Source organism: Lissotriton helveticus, chromosome 10, assembly GCF_964261635.1.
Source record: "Lissotriton helveticus chromosome 10, aLisHel1.1, whole genome shotgun sequence".
NCBI classification, from domain to species: Eukaryota; Metazoa; Chordata; class Amphibia; order Caudata; family Salamandridae; genus Lissotriton; species Lissotriton helveticus.
The window spans coordinates 972,306,029-972,322,308 of record NC_136071.1 but is presented as its reverse complement, the minus strand read 5'-3'; the positions used below and the strand labels follow the sequence as shown (position 1 = coordinate 972,322,308).

The 16,280-nt window shown below is 42.7% G+C and overlaps 1 protein-coding gene across 2 annotated transcripts in view; it reads right to left on the bottom strand.

The window, feature by feature from the left end:
* Positions 1-827: 827 nt before the first annotated feature.
* The window catches only part of AKAP9 (A-kinase anchoring protein 9), a 647,464-nt gene continuing 632,011 nt past the window's right edge, over positions 828-16,280 (bottom strand). For both annotated transcript variants that reach the window (XM_078663639.1, XM_078663638.1), the window contains 2 exons: positions 8,169-8,296; positions 828-1,374 (listed from right to left, as the gene is read on the bottom strand). In XM_078663639.1, coding sequence (XP_078519765.1) covers positions 1,328-1,374; positions 8,169-8,296 — 175 coding nt within the window. In that variant the 3' untranslated portion in view covers positions 828-1,327. The remainder of the gene's footprint in view (positions 1,375-8,168; positions 8,297-16,280) is intronic.

The following is a 16,280-nucleotide window of genomic DNA, read 5'->3' as shown; positions in this document are numbered from 1 at the left end:
TCTTTTGTGCCTCTCTCTCCCCCTTTTTCTTTCCCCCTTTCCTCTCCAAGTTCCTTTATGTTGTCTTAAGTGATTTTGTTTGAATTGTGATTTGTTAATCGCCTGAACTGTTGTTTGGACTATTTAATTACTGCGTCTGGTTCAGGTTGGTGGGTTGCCTCTGTTGATATTTTGGACTCACTTTGAAGCCTTTAGTTTTGAAAATTGTTGTACCACAGCTTTTAAATCACTTAGCGGGGAAAGGGCCAGCTGGAAAAACAGAGTGACCAAGAGTTGCCAAGTATGTATCGATCACTGGGGAATGAGGAACATGGACCAGGAATGTTTATACTAGGCTAGGGGTATTTTCTCTCTAATAATGTTTCTCCAACACAGGATCTTTAATAGATTCCCCTGCATAAATTCGTTTTTTCGCCAGGTTGTCAACCTCAGTAAATTTTAAATAACAGTGGTGTACTATATGCATTTATGAGAGTAAAAACCATGATTGGTATGAAGCCCCCCAGGGATGGTGTATGCCACATCCTTACCTAGAAGAAACTTCCAAAAGTAAAACTGTTGATCATTTTCCTCAATAGATCTGAGACCGGATGATCATCCATTCCTTGCGTTCCTCAGATTGACTTTGCCTTAACTAACCTTGCATCTTACCCGTCAGCCTTTCACCGTTCTCAAGATTCTGCCTCAAGATGAGAGCCTTAGTAGTTTTCATTTTAGAAGTTCAGATTTGTTTATGTTTAGCAATTGTTGGCCGCGAATAGGTAATTAGCTAAATTCAATCACATTCTTTAACACATTTACAGCTTTAAACAAATACAAAGATAAAATGGTGGAATTCAGTTTTATTTCAGTTGCTTGACAAAATACCCATAAAATTCAAAACTTCTACCATTACAAAAATAGTTCTCTACAAAGGATATGCTCCGTCCACAGCGCCATAGCAAATATATTAGGACAGAGTAGTGTAACTCTGGCAGCCTTGCATGAAGAGAGCGGTACATGCGAGGCTACACAATCAGCAATTCAGTAACCCACAAAAGTGTCGTCGTTTCACCCGTTTGATAAATACATAAGTTAATCATTTAAATTAGCATTCCACAAATGTACATGTAATTTAATGGCTGATTCTGTATGAACACAACAACCCTTTTTTCTATTTACATCATTTCCAGTCCTCTCAGGCATCAATATTCCCAAAGGATCTGTTGTCAACAGTACTCCTGTGTTCATTCATGTTGGTCCCACAATATACACATAATACAACAAACAGGAGCACAAATTTACAAAAGGCAAATCGTCGGATGCCACTACAAGTGCTGGATGTGCATTATCTTCTTGTCACATGGTGCACCTGGTTGTGAACGCTAGTTGAGCCTGGGAGGAAAGATAAACAATATTAAATAAATACATATAGTGAATACATACATATACGGAGGTCGAAAATGATAGCAAAGCTATATTTAAAGCTATAAAACGCTCTGTCATCCACCCACTCAATTGAAAAGAAAACCAACATTAGAAAAACATTTATGCAGCCTCAAAACTAAAACCATATGCAATATCATTGAGCTCTTTCATTGGTCAAGCTCATTCACACCACACATACCAGATTGGAGATCCCTACGATGGCAATCCTTGCCTCTGTTTTTTTACCAAAGATGATCTAACAGACATCCTTCCATTGCTGAAAGCAACAACGTATGATGATGTACTTGCCTCATCTACTATCAAATCCTCCTGTCACACAGCTGTCTCTCCCACCCTCCTCCAGATGAGAACCTTACTAAAAGTGCTGAATACGAGACAAACCTTCAAAAAAGCACAAATTGGAATCTGGTGCTCATGCAAACTATCAGCCCATTACTTCCCTTCCTCTCCTAGGCAAAATTATCATAAAGCAGTTTTACTGCAGCTCTAAAATAAATCTCCATTGCAAGCCTAAAAAAGGGCTTATGCTTCTATGCAGTAACAAACTACCTGATAAAGACATCTAGTCGCAGATTCCTTAAATTTTTCAGCAGTATCTCTGCGCACTGACGGATGACGTCTTACGGCTCTGTGATGACGTTGACTCCATTTGTGAGGTCAGTGTAGCCATATGAGTCCCCTCCAGCGCGGGCGTCAGTTTCTTCTTTCCCGCGCTGTAATGTGGATCCCGAGAAGCGCATCTCTGGCCGTATTTTGTCCAGCTGTGACGATTTTTCATCTGAAAGTGTGCCAGCTCTCTATGCTTTTGGGGTTTAAATTCTGTGGATCTTGTGCTCGACAAATGTCGGGTACAGATCCCAATTCTATTTGCATGTGGTGCTTGGGCGAGCACCACGACGCTGAAGAGTGTGACGCCCGACAATGGCTGAAACTTAAGGAGCTGCGGGAGCAACGAATGAAGCTCCTGATGGTGAGGTTGTCGCAGAATTCCAGTTTCTCCTAAGCTTTGGTCAGCTATTGCTCGGCAATGGATCCGTTCCAGAGGCTGTTCTTGTGTGCATTGCTCTCCATTCCGTGAACAGCGAAAGCACCAAGTACCCGTCCTGTGACGTGTTGTCGTCACAGCTTTCCAGGGATTCTTTAACTCGCGACTTGGTTTTAAACGGCTCTTCACGCCCTTGCGCTTCCGTGCCGCCCCATCTTTTCTGGAGCCGGGGCGACTCGGGCCCAGATGAAAGAGTATTATGATGCTCTTCACATCGTATTTGGGTCCTCATTCCCCTGGAGCATCTCCGGGCCTCAAGGAGATGATGGGTGCACTGACTGTGTCCTAGCCAGCAGATTCATCCTCTGCTGCAGTTAGACCCTTAGACACAGTGACGCTAGTGCACAGCTCTTCAGGGTTCACACCTGTGGCGCCGATTGACTCTGGAGCGACGTCGATTGTTCCTCCAGGATATGTTTTATAGCGCCGGCGGGGTCCGAACCGGGGTCGGTGCACAACCCTGCTGAGCGTCTTGAGGCATTGATATCCCCTCTTTGTCGGCATCGCCGCTCTCCGACACCCTTCCACTTTCTCATCCCGAGGTCGATATGGCGCTGTGTCAACGTCGATCTACGTCGTTTATGGAGCCCATAATTCATGGTTCTGTGGTGGTTTCACAAGAACAGTTTGTGGAAAGAAATGAGGAAGGGGGTCTTTTTGGGCAACCAGTGCCAACAGATCCTCCTTTGATGGATAGCTGGATTTCAGTGTTAGGAGAAGCAAGCGGGTTAGAATCATCCCCGGCTTCTGGCCTTTTATCTCCTACTTGCCTTGGAGACCAACTCTTCCCTGACAGATATGTTAAAAAGGGTGGCTGATGTTTTACATTGGACTCTGTCTTTGGTCTAGAAATCATTGAGGTTCTTTATCCAGGTCAGTCAGGGATTGAGCCAGGGTTACCCTATTGTGAGGCATTATATGATATTTTACTGGGGGCATGGGCTAGACCGGATACTGGGGTGCCTGTGGACCGTGCTATTTCCCACAAGCACCACCTTGCCCCGACGATCCTGCTGGTCTTCTTCGTCAACTGACACACCACAGTTTTATGGCTCAGGCCGCTACAGTTTCCCAGGATGTGCATAGTCTTCCTCATACACAGATTGACAATGATTCCCGAAAGCAAGACTCTTGTGGGAAATGTATGTTCTCTTCCACCAGAGTGGTGTTACGTTCCATTAACACAACTTGTGTCCTTGGCCGTTTTTCTCATGCCTTATGGGATTCGTTGCAACAGCTATTGCCATTGTTTCCGGAGGCCAAGAGGAGAAAACTGAGTCAACTGATTTCGGATAGACAACAGGCAGCTAGATTAATCACTAGGTGTAGAATGGACATGGTCGAGCCATGGTGTCTTCTGTGGCGTTATGCCAGCTAGCTTGGCTTCATTCTACTGGATTTTCAGAGGCAGTCCAGCCAGTTTTAATTGACATGCCGTTTGATGGCGTTAATTTGTTTGGTGCCCATGCAGATGCTGTTTTGCGTAGGTTTAGGGACAGTTGGGGTGGCTCAGACCCTTAGCCCTGTTCCCTTCTTTCAAATTTTGTTTTATTTTAGGGGAGATGATCCTGTACAGAAGGGTCATCTTGGTTTGTAATTTAGCTCAAAACTGAATTATGATATGCTTTTTGCAGTGTAACATCACCAAATGTGCTCTTATTTTTTAGGGTATGTTTGCTATCGATAACAGGTTGTCCTTCTTTGAGACCCTACATGGGGTTTTTCCTATCAGTTGGTAGGTTTTTTGGTTATCTCTGCTGAGGAGATCCTCACTCAAGAGATTTGGTTCTAGGGTTTCTTCTCATGTGAAATTGATTACCTGTGTTACCTGCTTGTAGAAACATTTGCAGTAGGCTTATTGCCTTTTCCTTTCAGTAAGTGTGGGTGTCTGTTGGTGCAGGTTTGCCATGCTCCTCCTGTAGGATAAAGGGTATATCCATCTTATTGAATTTTCAGTGTTTCTTACGCCTACGTTGTTTGTGTTTAATTTTAGTGGGTTTCTTTTACAAGAAACATCTTTTTCAGTGTTCTTCCTTTGAGAACACATTACACTGATCACTCTCACGTTTAAAACGTTAGGTTGTTAAGTGCTGCAAATCACTAGTTTTTGTAGTTGCCAATTTTTCCCTTTCTTCTTGGAGTCATCCTAATCTGATTTACTGATTGGCTAAAGCCATATAGTCGTTTGAAGAAAGAACTCATTTCGGTCCCTCCCTTCAGTGTTCTGGTATTATGTCCTGATGTGGAGCTCCAACTCCAAACTATTTTAGGAGTGCAAATTTCTATTATGTACAGGCAGGTTTTCCGGGTGTACATATTGGATATAATTTTGCTCTTTGTAAGGGTGTAGATTATGAAGCAATATTTTTGTCCTGTCTCTGGTTGGGAGACAGGGAGTGTCTTCGTCACTGGTCCTTTTATATATGTGGTCTGTATATTGGTGTACACATTCATTGGGCAAGGAATATACAGATTTGCATAAGTGTTTTTTATATATGTGGATACACATATTTATGGCAGATGTGTATCTGTATAATCGTTACCTTTTTGTTGGGATACAGTTGGTGTTGGATTTTAGAAATGTCTTTTCAAGCTTGCAGCGTATTTATGCTGTTGTTCAACCTTTCCAACTCTGTGGGGTTACATGCTAGGTGAGCCTCGCAGTTCCCTCTGGCGGTAATTCTTTTTATTCAAGGATAGGTCTTGATTTTAGCAGTCCTTGCTCTTTTTTTTTTCTCTGTCTGACATTACCGTGGATATTTCTTTATCCATGTTCTACTATAACCTTGTTTAGAAATCCATTGTCTGGGGGTCTCTCAAACTCATGGCCCTTATTATTAGGTCAGTGATTGTTACACATGACAAAATATGATCATCCATCTTCAGCTATGATTAAGAGGGTACTTTAATCATGCCACTTTTTTGTGGCAGACACAGCTGCATAATAATAAAAAAATCACTGTAGCGTTTTCCACTCTGTTCATCCTGTTCCTTCTGATTTCCCTCTAGCTCAGCGATCCCTAGTTCTCACAGTCTTGCTATTGTGAACCTTACATTGGATTAGCGTTCGTTTTACCTTCGACCTTCCTAATCCATGGGTTTACTTCATCCTTGGGGTCATGTACTTGTTGGGTAAAACTGCTGGTTGGGTTTGGATGAAGTTTATTCGCCTTCTCTGAGTCACATTTTGCAGTGCCTACAGTCACTTGACTTACAGGTGGTCCTTGCCACGGTTCATATAAATAGTCTTTCCTACATGTGTCCGGTCTCTATTTAGTTTAGACCAGCTGGTCTTCTCTGAGACCGTTTGTTCGTTTGTTGGATTGGTTCGCAGGCCGACCTCTGGGTTGGGTATAGCTATGGTATTGAATTAAAAAGTTAAGAAATCAGCAACTAGATGTCTCTATCAGATCGAAAAGTTTGTTACCTTCGGTAACAATATATCTGGTAGAGAGACAGTCTAGCTGCAGTATCCTTAAAACCCTGCCCATCTTCCCTGCTCTGCGAACAGCATGATGTAGTCGTTAGTCCCCCTTTCAGTACTGGTTTTATACTCCAGTGATCATGGTTTCATGTAGTGGTGTGGCTCAACAAACCACGTAGTCTTGTCTCACAGGTCTTGTGATATTACCATACCATTCATTTCCATTGGTGAGTGACTGGTAAGAGTGAGAGGTGTTTTCATTTGCAAGGATGGTTTATACGCCAGTGCGTAAGGTTTCAAGTAGCTTGTACTTCCTTGATTCCTTTGCTCTTTTCCTTAAAGTCCTTGGCTGGTGTTGACATACCATTTATTGCTAATTTCTATTTATTGTTTCAAATAATTTTGATCTGTTTGGCACACTGTTTCCACAGCCAGTTTCTAGAGTAGCTTTGCGTTCTGGTGCAGAAGGTTTCACAGAAGAAACTGATGTCTGTAAGCCGGAGGGGGCTTATGTGGCTCCACTGATGTCACAACTGGAGTCAACGTCATCAGAGCCATACGACACTGTCGCCCATCGCACAGAGGTACTGCTAAAATATTTCTGGATCCAGTTTGACGCCTGGGAGGAATTCAAAAGTTAAGGCATCTGCGGCATATGTATGAAAATGTCCATTTGCGATTCTCAAATAGCGTTTTTTTGCGAATTGCTATTTGAGAATCGCAAAACGCTATGTATGTAGGATTTGCAATAAATTTTGCGAATCCTACATATTACTCAATTGTGAATCGCAAATTGCGATTTGCAATTAAGAAATACCTCTCCATTCATTCCTATGGGCCTAGAGGCCCATAGGAATGAATAGGAATACATTCTCAATTTGCGATTCTTAATTAGAGAATCGCAAATTGAGAATGCAATTTCAAGGGTGCCAGGGTAACAAAAGGACACCCTGTTCCACCCCTGAAATGAGCATGGGTGCAGATGTGGCGCACATACATGTCCTAAGGGCATGTATGTGATTCACCTGGCACTTCGAAAAATGCAAAAAAGTGAATTTTTCAAAGAAATTGCAAATTACCACCAACTTGAAGTTGGTGGTAATTTGCGATTCCTTAAGTCCAAATTGCACTTTTTTGCGATCGCAAAATTCCCTTCATACGTATGACCCTATATCTCCACCAGATATTTCATTACTAAAGGTAAGTAACTTTTCCTACACCTCTACAAAAATGTCACCGATGGCCTGGAATTACAGACAAGTGGCCTTTGTCCTCACCATTGACCACAACAAGTATAAGAATCTCTAACACTATCCTCAGGCTACCCTATGTCCTTACCTTAGTCAAATACAAGGTAACTCTAGGATGCCCCAATGCAATTTAATGTCTGCATGGACTACTTGCGACCAGACTATCATACTATTGCCCACCATAAATCTGTGAATGACATGCAACTCAATATTAGTGTGCCCTCTGCAACTGGCATACAACAGCTAAAACATTGCTTATATCCCATTCAACCTTTGTGTCCTATCACTCAAAAAAGGAATGTATGTTCTTTATGGTATATGTGTAGATTGTGAGTTTGAGTAACAAAATGCAATTAGATGACTTTAACCTCTAGTATCTGCCAATGCTAAACCACTTGGTTTCATTATTTCTTACAGGGAAGATCTAGAACACAGGGACCTTGAATCTTAATGTTTCTCACACACAACTGTCCCTGATTCATGATGCTTACATATATATTTCAACAAAGCTGCACATACCACGAGTAATGCTTGTGTATCCATCACTCTAGTATCATTAGGTCACTCTTAATTAAATGTCCTATGCCTGTCATCAACACCATAACTGTTTCACTTTAAGCCCCCAGTCTTGGAGACCTAGAGTTAAAGGCACCGACTACACTAAACTGTGAAACTCTGTTGTATGCCTTAATGAAAATGTTTTCATGGTCATCAACTGCGTATAAACATGATCTTACCAGTCTCATATATACATTTCACAGGCAAAAGTAATAAAATACTTCATTTTGAACATGTAACAAAGAAATCACACTAAATGTCACCATTTTAAGCATGAATATTGTGAATGCCTCGATTTATAGAACGCCTCGATTTATAGAACAAACCTTCATCTAGGTCCCGCATATACACACGTTCCCTTATGCAGTTCCAGCAAAGTTTTAATTCAACTTTTGGTAACTGAATTCCCAAGTATTTTAGTTCAGAAGGCACAGAACTCAGACCAAAAATCAAAAGAAAGTACCAGAATGTACACTTCCAAGCCGCCGCTGCAGTGACTCCAGCCGATTTATGTAGTCTGTAAGCGCTCTATCAGGATCATAATTCTGCAGATGGGAACATGGGCCTAGCTCCACTGGACCACCATGGTACCTAGGGTTATCAAAAGGAAAACACGACCATTAAACGCTGATGTAAAAAGGAGTCCTATGTTTGTTCCAGTAGCTAGAGTAACAAGTTGTCTATGCATTTCACTAAACACACACCAGCAAAGCCTATTTTGCAATAATCATCTAGTGACAGCTACTTTAATCGTGCATAGGATTATAATCACCGTGCTGTGAATTGTGTTTTTAATCATATGTAGGCTTTACTCTTAAGTAAACAAGCACATTTAAGTGAAATTTAATATAATTAATGTTTTAACTATAATTGTTGTTTTGTGTTTTATGGTTTTGATTAACTGAACTAAAGATTTATGACTGACTCAAATGTATATTTGTTTTACATTCCATTTCTTGCTCCTCTTGGAGTGACATTAAAATGATTACTGAATCACAGTACCAATGAAAGTCAAGCAAAATCCATTTACTAGGCTGTCCGTTTATAAATGTAAGGGAGAGATTTTCACTGATGGCTATTTAAATCGTTATAGGGTAGACTGTGCCATCTTGCCCATATTCTGAGTGATCTCAGTGCCCAAACGATTTGAACTGTGTCCTTGAGTAGCAGACTGTATGCAAGGTGCTCAATTGAAGGAGAATGAAAATGTGTTCCTATTGCAACCTCCCTTGGATTTATCATGACCTCCTGCCAATCGTCATTTTCCAGCTTCCTAACATTTCTTTCCCATTTGGCCTTTAGTTTATTCAGTACATGTTTTGCGTTACGGTCAACATCTTACACAGTACTTCTTTATTCAGGCTGACCACTTAAACTGCTCTTTCTGCCAGCCCATCTCACTTATTAAAGAAAAAGTCAAAATACGGGGTTAATGGTATTATATGCTCTCCGATACGCCCAGATCAAATATGCTTAGGCCGGAGCGTTCCAAATGAAACAATATTGGACGTCTTCAAAAAGCGTTGATCTGATGCAACACCTAGATGACCCACTAGCACTCCTTCTGGGGCACTTCAATAAAGCCTTCGACGCCATTGTCAGGGAGCATCTTAATGTAGTTGTCTCAAAAATTAAAATGTCCCGAGGTTAGTGACTAAATTAACATCCTCAATTTGGAACCCAGGGCAAGAGCGAGGGTCAACAGAGTTCTCTTTGAACCCTTCCCTACTTACTGGGCATGGTACCAAGCAGAGGAAGCCATTTCTCCCTGCTGCTCTTTGACCTGGCCATTAAACACCTTGTGGAATGATGCAGGGTAGAAGCTTTGCCTCAGTGATTCGACTGGCCACCAGGAGAGGAAGGCAAGATGTTGTGCAACACTGACAAGCTTTTATTTCTTCTATACAGCGAGGTCTGGTCCCCTGGTAACAGCTCGCTCTCTCTCTTGCATGGAGTAAATCTATAAATATATGTATTCACAAAAAACACACAGCCGTCATGCCGGATACATTGTGATGGGTACCTTGTGCACTGGAGTCAATCTTCCTCAATCTACAGTGGGGAAGACAGCCCTATTCAGTATTGTCTCTCACTCTAGGGTTCTACGCAAGCTTCAGAATTATTCATATTATATCGCCCATGACTTCTTTCTGTGCTTGGTAGCACTGTTCTGTACTTTGTATGTCTCCATGGCAATAAGCTACATATCCGCATATGATGGGAGATTGGATATGACTTTAGCAGAAATATTTTACTGTGCCTCAAATCTGGTCAGCATAAACAACTGGTTCTTTGGCCTAAGATCTGACAAAGCTTATGGAGCTGAATAGTGGGGCCTTTGTGAGGTTAATCCACTTCATTATCCATCTGGACGTCATCTATAGAACCTACCTACAGAACAATACTTGGGATTTCTCATAACAACCTGAGGGTTATCAGATGGGGGATAGGTTCATAAAACAGACCCCAATGTAGGATAGCACAAAATTAAGTAGCTGTCACCTAAAAGGCTTTGGCGGGTGGGATAGCCTTAATATTACTAAAGTAGGGGATGTGGTATATCACAATTACGTGTTTGCTTCTCCGGACCTTCAGCTGGAATTTGATCTTCACAAATGTCAGTTTCTCTTTAACTTCAGCTGAGACAGTGCGTCGAGCAATATCTAAGGGGCTTCAATGTGCTGCACAACTTAACTTGATGCATGTGCCCCAGTACCTTTAAAGGCTTGCTTATCTACCGCCCACCAGGCCCAAAAAGCGATTTCTTACTTTCCATCTCAACTCTGATCGAGGGAGGGGCTTGCAACAGTGACTTCACAGTTCTCGGGGATTTTAGCCTTCATCTAGACTCCGTTGAGGACAAAGATACAGAAACTTTTAAGAATATAATGAAGGCCTTCAATCTCTCCCAACTTTTACTTCAACCGACCCATAGTGCTGGTTATATATGAGATGCAATTTTCTCTAATAATGATCTTAACTCAGTGAAAGAATTTCTTCCTCTTACTTGGTCTGATCATAAAGCCATCACTTTTAATTTAACTTTCTCCTCTCCTGAGCTAAGTAGGAAAACAGATTATAACCCCACACCACACTATCTCTGGTCCAAAACCAATTTTGATATTCTGCAGCAACATCTTCCACAGGAATATCACACTCAAATTACCGATCCTATCCTGGCTACTGAGAACTACAAACTCAGATTAAACATTGCCATTTCTAAAGCTGTGCCCAAAAGCAGTAGGGGCCCTCAAAAAACTAAAAAATCGCCACCCTGGTTCACTGAAACTCTTCGTCTAGAAAAACAAAAATGTAGGCGACACGAAAGAAAATGGAGGGCAAACTATAATCCCTCTGATAGAGTTATCTAAAAGCAGACTCTGGCTAATTACAAGGCCTAATTAAGATAAAATCGATGTATTTAACACAACCAATAGAGACATCTAAGAATTCCACTAGAGAACTCTTCCAAGTTATAAACAAACTTTTCAGCTCTCATGAAATCAGTAACAAAAACAATAATAATAGTTCTCCCTTCTGCGAGAAGGTCACATCCTATTTTCTGGATAAAGTGGAACAAATCTACAATCAGTTTACATGCTCCAAAAATTCAGATCCCATCCATAGCATCACTATAGCACAGACTTCCACTCCTGATCTTATCTCTCCACTCAATAATCTTCAATCTAAACTCAGCCAATTCTCCTATGTCACTGACTCAGAAGTTCTTAACCTAATCAAGTCCACCAAGTCAGGGTCACCACTTGATCCCTGCCCACTATCAATACTCAAAATGATCCCTATCCCCATTATCTCGTATCTCACCAACATCTTTAATGGGATGTTCAGTGCTGGAACTTTTCCAAAACTATGAAAAAAGGCGTCCATCTTACCACTCCTCAAGAAATGGAACTTAGATCCCGAAAATCCAGCTAACTATCGTCCTGTCTCTAGACTACCTTTTCCAGCAAAGATAGTGGATCGACTCATCAATCTACAACTGACTCAGGTTGTGCAAGACAATCAGTTATTGGACCCCACCCAATTTGGTTTTAGGGCTGAACATAGTACAGAACCGGCCTTAATAAAAATCACGGACGAACTCAGAACCATTCTCGATAAAGGAGGCTCTGTAGCTCTTGTCCTCCTCAACTTGTCGGCGGCCTTCGACGCTGTCGATCATGCCAACGTCATTGATCACCTAAAAAAATAGGCGTTACTGGCAAAGCAATTGACCTACTTTGTTCCTTTTTATCGAACAGAGAGCAGTTGGTTATGATGGAGAATGCTACATCTGAAGTTTCTCCCTCCCCTGTGGGGTCCTTCAGGGAACTTCCCTGAGTCCCCTACTTTTTACTATCTATGTGGTTGAACTTTCTGCCCTGATTAGATCTTTCGGGTACTCCCCCGCTTCATATGCCGACGACGCGCAGATTGTCGTGTCGGTCTCAAACAACCTGGATATCACCATCTGTCAATTTCACGACTGTATTAGAGCAGTCCGTAATTGGATGGTCAAACATTGCCTTAATCTTAATTCAGAAAAAACAGAGGTAGTTCTTTTTGGCAATAAAGCCCTTTTTTGGAACCCAGCCTGCTGGCCTAAAGAGTTGGAAACTCTTCCCACCCCGGTCCAAAAAGTAAATAATTTGGGCATAATCATTGATGACAAACTGGATTTTAACAAGCATATTTGCTCCATGGTTTCGTCCAGTTTCAACTTGTTGCGAATCATTCAGAAGATTCTCCCTTTCATTCCTGTGACCGCCAGAAAAACATTAATCCCTCTATTGGTTCTTTCAAAATTTGACTATTGTAATGAAATGAAAAAAGCTTTTGTATAGTGCATGGCTACCCGGAGGCATCCCAGCGCTGCGGAGTTCGCTAGGGGGGAGAAGGAGTTATGGGAATAGCCAGGTTTTCAGTTGTCTGCGAAAAGTCAAGTGGTTGGCTTCCTTACGGATAGGGAGAGAGAGTCAGTTCCAAAGCTTAGGGACATTACAGGAGAAGAAGCGGCCGCTGGTTCTGACTCTCTTTGTCCTGGGAACCTCAGCAATGTGAGGCTCGTCTGAGCAAAGACTTCGGGTAGCCTTGTATGGTTTGACCAAGTTTTTGGTGATGGATGGGCTTTTGCCTTGCATGCCCTTGTGTGCTTTGCAAAGGGCCTTAAAATGTATTCTCTCCTGTACCAGGAGCCAGTGGAGAGAGCGTAAGGCGGGTTTTGCAGAGCAGCTTTTTTTTGTGCCTGTAAGAAGTCTTGCTGCAGAATGCGCACCATTTGCAGTTTGGAAACGACTGAGTTAGGGGCCCCCAGGTAAAGTGCGTTGCCGTAATCCAGCCTGGAGAGGATGAGCGCCATGATCAACCGCTGTAGGGTAAGAGAGGAAGAATTTTCCGTGCGGTTCTGAGCAGGCTGTAGCAAACGGCGGCAGTTTTCTTTGCCTGGGCTCTAAAAGTGAGATTGTGGTCATGGACTGTAAGTCAAGCTCCAGAAGCAGTACAAAAGGAAATTACAGAGCGTCCAAAATGCTGCGGCAAGACTTGTCCTTGACCTGCCCAAATTCCATCCTATCGCAGCATCCATAAAATAACTCCATTGGCTGTCGGTAGATTCTCGCATTAAGTTCAAAGGAACTTTGCTTTGTGTTTAAGGCCTTACAAAACTCAGGACCTGCCTACCTTAGACGCGCCCTCTCCTGGTTTCCCTAATAAAGATCTTCGATCAAAGAATAAGTTGATGATAGCTCACCCCAAATTCAAGAGAATTAAATGGGGTGGGGGGGGGGGGGCAGCTGTTTCTCCTCTGAAACCCCAACATTTTGGAACACTGATTATACACATCAAAGCGGCACCCACTCTTTGGAATTTTGGAAATTGTTAAAAACCTGGCTTTTTAATGTCTAGCCACTTTGTTTTCTCTTCCTGACTACCGCACCACAGCAATACCCTATATAACGCCAAGACACCCACGGGTATTCGTACGCTCTACAACTTTATTAACAATAACATAACATACGCTCTCCATGGGGTTCCTAGTCACTCACCTTGCGTGGTTCCTTGGGTCCCCAGCACTTCTACGTCATCTCAACATTGTCTTGACTGAGTCGTGTTTCTTATACCACTTTCTTAGTATATGGTTTGGTCCCCCCTGGGCGCCACTGTATATTACGTATTATTTACTGTGTTTCTTTGCAGAGTATTGTGTGCATTGTGCATATCTCCGGGTAGGAGATATTTGTATGTGTTAGAGAGTATTATATAATAAATACCTATTTTTATAAATACCTTGTGTGTTTATTTTTCACTTAATCCATACTATAAGATTGCATTCTGGCCAAACAAGCTGCTTTACCCTCCTTCTAGACTAAGACTGAAGGCTGCTCTCAACTCTCAACAGCTACCACTTAGAAAGCTTTCTAAGGTTGTCTAAGATCTCTTAAATCACCATAAGGGTTGTCTGCCCTGGTGGAAGGTGTCCACTTACATAAGTGTACATCCTATACCAGGCCAGCTTCTCACTGGGGCACTGTTGTTTGGGAAACTGCAGAGCTGGCTGAGCTAAGCTTTACTCTCCTTAAATATCTTGAGGGCTGAGTCGGCCTTTGCCCCATTGCACGGCATGTGCATGAAGGATAGCTGGCAGTCCAAAGAGCAGATCAAGGTGTGCTGTCTAAGCACCATGCTGGTGCTGCAAGTCGTACCCAGACAGTCTGCTGTGTCCAGGCCAGATTGGATTGCATATTTCACAACATCTTGGTCATCGAGGATGTAGGGTATGTCTGACATCTTTGGGGACAGCTGGCAACACATCCGCCACTCTGTACTTCAAGGTTTATGAATACCATCCCCAGAAGGGACAATGTGTGGATGGCTCACAAGGTAATACTGGCACTTTAAAAAACGAGTTTTGTGAATTTTCCATCTGCATGGGGACTCTGTCGGGTGGAGTAGTGGAAAAAGAATTGATGGCTGGATTATGCCTGTACCTTCAAGATGATGGAGCTATAAGTTGGGATTCTTTGCAGGGTTAAAAACCTCTGTCAAACCGTTGTTTAATACCACCTGCATAGGCAATGTTAAATTAAGCACTTTTGCTGCCCTCCTGATTAAAGATGTAAAGGAGGCAGATTATTCTGTGGCAATAGGGTTAGGAGACGGGGGAGGTGGCAAGCGCATTGACATCCGGCAGATAATCAAACGTGTCCATCTCTTCATAAAAAGCATTGCTCTCATCATCTTCATTTGGATCATAGTCGTGGAATTCTGATTCAAATCTTATCTTATTCTATTAGATTCAAATCCAGCGTCAATGACATAGGAACTGGTGTTGGGGGCTCACACCTGTGGTTTTGGTCTAAGCACCGAAGATGGCATCGGACGTTGTGTTGAGACTGGAGCTAGCAATACAACACTTGTTGGGGCCGACTCCTTGTACAGGTAGAGTAGTGCGGTTGGTGTCTAGCTGTTGGCCAGCGGTTGGCCGTTTGCATCTGATTTGCCAATTGGCTTTCAACAGACTGTGACCTTGAGTCAGTGTTCTAAAAATGGATGCTGCAGTCGCTTTCAGGCATCATATTTCGTCTACTGTGGATGTCCGCTGAAGGGGAAGGAGTTAGAGCACCAGTGTTTCAGGAGCATGCTCATCAGTGAAGCTAAAAGGCCTAGAGGTACCTCGGGCGCTGGGTGACTGAGTGGTGAGAATGGTGGGATATTAGTGAACTGTGCTTGGATTTCCTTTTTTTTTGTGGGAACGTTTTGACTTACATGAACTTCTTGACCTCAAGGTGTAGCGGCCTCGACATTCGTTCCCGGAATGAGAGTGCACCTGCTTCTTCAACCTCAACTGAGACCGATACTGCTTCCTTGACTTCTTTTGGAGCTCCGCGATAGCGAGCACGGCCATATGGTCCTGGATCCCTGTTCGGTTCATCTTCGAACATGCACACAAACACGACTTCATGTCGTGATCAGTGCTGAGTCACCATAGGATGACATTGTGGGAGTCCACCCCGGACATTTGCCAGTGCCAGTCAGGACACGGCTTGAAACCTGTCGCTTTAGGGCCCATATCTACTCTAAGAGCATTTAGTTTTGGGAAAAGACATTTCCTGAGGGACAGTTCTGTCAAAAGGCCAGCACTGGTAACTTCGGTTCCGCGTCGGAAGGAACAGAAAGAAATGAACCAATGTCAGCGCGCATAGTCACTGGTATTGTAGTATCCTGACGCCACATACGGATCAGATAGACCCATCGTGGAGTCGAGAACGCCACCTGTCGATGTACGAGGGAATTGTTATTAAAGTTTCCAGAATCAGTTTGGCGCAAGGGGAAATTCACAAGATGAGAAATATGCAGTTAGAAGTGTCTATCATAAATATAAATGCTGGAGAGCATAGCGAAGAATGGAAAACACTAGGATACTCCAAAGGGTGAAGATGTGAAAGGCAAGTGTCGCAAGAGGTAGCAACTGCTGGATTAAAGTAGAATGGCTAGCCTTTTGGTTAGGTTTGTGACACACACACACACACACACTAATGAAATGTACAGGTTTTAATTTATAAAAATGTGTTTTGGG